Source organism: Hesperophylax consimilis, chromosome 28, assembly GCF_061612785.1.
Source record: "Hesperophylax consimilis isolate HC1 chromosome 28, BYU_Hcon_1.0, whole genome shotgun sequence".
NCBI lineage: Eukaryota > Metazoa > Arthropoda > Insecta > Trichoptera > Limnephilidae > Hesperophylax > Hesperophylax consimilis.
The window spans coordinates 12241745-12247505 of NC_142863.1; the positions used below are offsets into that span (position 1 = coordinate 12241745).

A 5761-nucleotide genomic window follows, 5' to 3' on the forward strand; every position below is an offset into this window, starting at 1 on the left:
GAACAAGCTGTTTTTGCTCCCATTGCCTTTTTGATATCTCCAATCCCTTCTTTATCTGCTGTGTAAACAGTACTTCTGTAGTCTTTACACAGATGGAGCTACTTGCATAAGTTTGAACACTAGTTACGAGTGAATACTGCACATTTCAAAAAACACGTTTTGTTCAAAACTACAATTCTTTAAAACTTTTGATGCCGACAATTCATGGTGGAATTCCATTGTAATAAAATATTAAAACAAATCAAATGTTGTGGATATAATTTAAGGAATAATTGTACCCGTCTGAAGATGGCTATAATAAGCTGAAACCAGTAACAGTAAAAAAATAAAAAAAAGTTTACAATTGTTTCAATATATCATTCAATTTTCATTGTAAGTCGTTATTGCATTCAGCTCCTGAGTTGCAAATATAACACGCTGCACAAAATTAAAATACAAAGAAAATCATATTTCATACTCTTTATTGAAACTAAATTGTACATCAAAGAAACATCTCACACAGCATTGCAAAATAATGTTAACGATAAAAAAATAAAAGACAAATGTCCTAAAGAAAATGTATGCCACAGTTTTTTTTAATATTATTAAATGCTTCAATACGATAATTAAAATACGGTATAATAATTGATTGTTAAATATGTAATATTATGTGCTTGAGAAAATTCATTCGCTTTAGATTCCATCATCAGATCATTCATGACTGTAAGAAAATCAGATTGGGGTGTTTATATGTTCGTATCTAAATTAAGTATCTTAATTGTGAATAGAGATTAAAATGCAATAACAAATAATAATCGAGTTGGCTAATTGCTAGATTATTTTTACAGCATTATAATGTGATGAGGGATATCGCTGGCGAACACGACTTGAGTTTTCTGTTTGTTGTTGTGCTGTGACCGGGTGGTTGGTGGGTTGTTATTCTACTCTCAGTAGCTCCACATCGAAGATGAGAACAGCGTTGGCCGGAATGACTCCGGGATGTCCTCGAGCTCCGTAGCCAAAGTCGGGGGAGCAGGTCAGACGGGCGCGCTGTCCCACGGACATCTGAAATAGAAATATGAATTAAATAATCACGACGGTTATTTAAAAAAAAAATTATGTTAGCTGCACACATTCGTCAGGAAATCCATCACTAGTTATAGAATAAGGTTAGGTTAGGTTAGGGAATTAAAGGTCGCAAAAAGGTCAAAGATGCTAACAAAAAAACACATTTCAAAATACCTGCGCTAGGGAAAGCGTTTAGAAAATCCTATTGAATTTGTCTATGATTAAAATAATAATTTAATAAGATATATTATTAGGTACCTAGCCTAAAATTAAAAATGAAGATTCTAAGTAAAAACGCATTGACAAACTGCTATCTAGCAGATATGATGAGATTTTCACGGCCAAAAACATTTTTGGGGTATTATGCCGTGTTGCAATACTCATTCTTTAGCCAATGTTTCGGACAGCAAAGTGTCCATCATCAGGTATATTATAATTACAATCTGCCAATTACATATCTGACCTGATGATGGATACTGTAACATTGTCCGAAACTTGGCGTAAGGAGGTAGCGGAACATGCCATAGGATGAAATGTAGGTTAAGTAAGATCTCGTCTTTCATCAGGACGACACAGAATATCTACTAGTTTAATCTGTGGGGTTAGTTAGATGTTACCTGCGCGAGCCCCTGGTCCCATCCCTTGATGACGTCTCCCTTGCCGATGGTGAACTTGAAGGGCTGGCCGCGATCCCGTGAGGAGTCGAACTTGGTGCCGTTCTGTAGCGTGCCCGTGTAATGCACTACCACCGTCTGGCCGGTCTTGGGGAAGGTGGTTCCTGGAACACAACAAACACATTATTTTGACTTGGAAAATGAAATTTTAGTTATTGGAGAATTTTGTGTTTTTTTATTGGCCATCATTCATCGGATATTGCTCGGGGTAATTCCATTGGAAAACTATTTAAATAAGTTGTGGTCATTTGTTCACCTAATTACACACGTCTTGATTTAAATTTAAAAAATATATATATTTTAGATTACAGCGGAGGTGGACCGAAGGTATTCCTAGTGGAACCTTCATACAAAAGTGTTGATGCCTTTGTTAAAACTAGCTACTACCGCCCTCTGTAAGTGTATGCTTTTAAGGTTTTGAACTTGACTAAATCAGGTAATTTTTCAGTTGATAAGGTAGAGTTCTACTCAAGGCTCACAAGATAAAAACATTTTATCTTTATTTGAAAAATATAAAGTTATCCAACATAATGTTTGTTAGAAACTTTCTTCTTCTTTCATTACTAACCGCAGAGCAAGCAGGGTCCTTTCGACTACCTTAAAGACATCGGGCCTTTTTAAGTGTAGATATTAAAAATCATCATGTGATTGTTCTATTGTAAAATAAAACTCAGTGAAGTTAACAGTGTTTATTTATTTATTGAAGAGACCCTAAAACTAAAAAGCCTTAAATCCCCGTAGTAAGCGTTCAAAGATGGTTTGAAAGGGAGATATTTAAATACGAAAGTTAGACGGAGCGTGCTAATATTAAAAACATACGATAACAATTAAGCGAAAATGGTGAAAATATTTAATAAAACACAACTCGTTTGAGATAGAGCAACAATCTCTAGACAAATGCTTTAGTTGCATTTAAAGATATACTGTGAAATTTTTCATGCCTATAACATATTAAATAACCAAATAAAACTTGTATTTAATAATTTTCGGAGCTTACTTTGCGATTTTTTTCTATCGAGGGAATTTCATATAATTAAAATTTCCGCATAACAAATGTATTGATATTATCTTCAAAAATAACTTTTTTTTTTGGAACTTAAAACTTAAATAGTTAAAGGGAAACTTGTAATAAATCGGTATAAATTGGGAATGCGGGGGCTTGGAGGCTAAATCGAGGAAACAATGTTTGGAAATCAATGTATTGAACTCACCTATCGACAGGGCTCGGAAATATCACAATATTTATATAAATATCAGATCAGTATATCAAAGAGTGATAATGCAGTCATCAAAATGCAGTTTAAGTTTAATGCAGAATGAAAGTATGCTGGTAAAGTATAGCTGCTTTTGTTGCTTCACAAGCAGTTAATAATTGCTCATAAAGTGAAACCAATTTGTTTTCCTGCTAATGGTTAACAGTTGTCATCAATGGTCAGAGGTTTCCACCGTAATGGTGAAAAGCAGGCATAAAGATACCTACTAACTTATAAACATAAGCGGATATATCTGTGTCATAATAAATCTTCCGAACTCGGCCTAACGGTTACGTCGACAATACAACTTGCTGTTATCTGCTCTGGTGACAAGATTTATAATTAAAATGCAAAAAAAAACACATTTTCTATTCTAAAAGGTTTGAAGCTCTACTAAATTTAGTGAAGACACTATACTTAAGAATGTACCAATTTTATCCAGTTCTGTTTTCAAAAATCTAGCTTAAAACAATTTCGCTCTTCAGTCAATATCAAACAAAACAAAGATTTTGACAAGAGGAGCAGGGAAAAGATTTGTATTAAATAAGTCAGTAAATTTTTACCTACGACCTTTACCAAAATGGTGCGTCAGTTTGTAGATTGTCGCATATATTAATATTAAATAGCACTATTTTCCATCGTAAATTCACAAAGTTGTTGTTTATTGTCGTTAAGTTGAATCAAAGGTTTTTTTTAAAATGCTTATTAAACGGTAGTCGTAAATAAAATTTTACCAATAAGCTTTAATTAGTTACTTCTCGGTTTAACTAAATGTTTTTTTTCTGAATTTCTGTATTCAAATAACCACATTTTTTCAGTTCCATTAATTGCTCTCAGTTTATCACCGCCCCCCTGGATCCTTCAAGCGCCCAAGGGGGCGATATCGTCTACAAAATCACTGCCATAATAGATAAGATTATAAATAGTTGATAGTAAGTTTTATGAAAGCATGCTTTTTATCGATAGATGACTCTTTAAATACTAGACTTATGAAGCCATGGAACAGTAAACAACTTTATCACCAGGTATCTACTTAATATTCAAGGTCAAAATTTCTGTAAACTTATGCATGCATCTATAATCGTTGATATTCCGATGGCAGTTTGACATTTGGACTTTTATCGGCAATTCTCGATTCTGCTTAGATAATGAGGTTAATTAAATTTATTGAAGGCTAGCCCTGTGTACATATAATCAGAAACTAGATCGATTAATCTGCTTATATGCACTTATATGGCGTTAAAAAATAACGCAAATTACAAGATGGGAAACTCGATTAAAATCGCATCATTAGGGAGGTGGACATTTTCCACCTAGCGGAGTGGGCTAGAACTGGAGAATTAGCTAGGGAGAATAACGACTGTGTAGTTTTACTACAGGAATATTATTATAGTTCTACTACGTGCCGCAAGGATCACTGCCGTTTCGAAGAACAAGACTGCCGAGCTTTCAATATTGGGTTTAATTACTATATTTTCCACGAAGTGAACTTCGGAAAATTAATCACGGCGAGGAAATTAACTTAAAAAACATTTTTTTAAATATAAACATGATATTCCGAAACGAAGATTAGTAGATAGACTCTTCTGGATTAGTAGCTACAAGCCGGTGGGAATATGGCGGACAGGAAAGGCTTACCGGTAGCGCGTGCCGCGAAATAAAAAAAAACATGTTTTACGATATTAGTATCTATAAAAAAATTAACGAACAGCCTCTTTATAAAATAAAGATGTTTAAATTATGATACTACATACCATCTCCAGGCTTAGTTGTCTCAATATCCACACCCATTTCGATTTTTCTAACAGCACCCAAACCAACCAGACGGATTGAAAATGAAAACTAAAAACACATAGACAAAACTTTTGGTTGCATAGAAAATGTAACCATTGACGATAGTGATGGAGCAAAACGAGAGGTTCTTTTCGAAACAATCATTTCCGTTTTCATTTCGAAACAATTGATTTTATAAGAAACGTAAAAAAATCCGAATAGACTGCAATTTTAGAGCGAACTATTGGTGAATATAGTATTTCAAAATAATAATATCGAATGAATCACCGAGATCTCTTCCGTCGTGTGCCGACTCGAAATTACCAGCTAATTCTATTTTCGTAAAGACTTACTTCTTTTTTGCAAAATTATGTTTTTCAAAATTGAACCGTCTTTTTTAACAAACTCCCCACAAAGGAGGCCCTGAGGAAAATCATTTCACTCAGGGCCTGTCATCTTTTGGAATGCTGTGTTCAAATTTTTACTTGCATTTTTCTTTTAAATGTTGCGATGTAACTTAATTTTTGTGCATTATAATTGTTTCATTTCTATTGTATAATAATTGTACCTGTATTCCGATTTGTTTTGGAGTACAATTTGAACACGCTTCTGGATAATATTCTTTATTAAAACGAATCAAACAAAGATGAAATCAAATTGATTCAAAAGTTATCCACTGTTTAGTTAAATTTTAATATCGCAATGATTTTTCATTTGGTTAAGACCCTTTGTATCCAAAGGTGGTGGGTTCGAATCCAGTAAAGAGCAAGAAGAACTTTATTTTCATTGGATGGTACGAAATTGGTCATTAAATTTGGTCATCCATTTGGAGATTTCACTATTCTAACTTTTGTCTACGAAGATTGTTTACAAATAATAAGATATTTGCAGTGAACCTACAATTCACATAATAAAAGTCAATTGTCCATTTACAGCTGAATTTTTTATGTGAATACTGCACAAGTCCCAACTGCCCTGTGTCAGTGGGCCGTTGGCATCCCTAATTGAATATGT

At 33.7% G+C, this 5761-nt stretch overlaps 1 protein-coding gene across 1 annotated transcript; it reads right to left on the bottom strand.

Moving 5' to 3' along the window:
• Positions 1–444: 444 nt before the first annotated feature.
• On the bottom strand, positions 445–4856 carry Fkbp12 (peptidyl-prolyl cis-trans isomerase Fkbp12). Its single transcript, XM_089648820.1, has 3 exons — positions 4729–4856; positions 1665–1825; positions 445–1044 (listed from the first exon to the last, which is right to left on the bottom strand). Exons 1-3 carry the CDS (start codon positions 4763–4765, stop codon positions 916–918), a joined length of 327 nt encoding a protein of 108 aa, XP_089504946.1. The 5' UTR covers positions 4766–4856; the 3' UTR covers positions 445–915.
• Between the last annotated feature and the right edge of the window lie 905 nt (positions 4857–5761).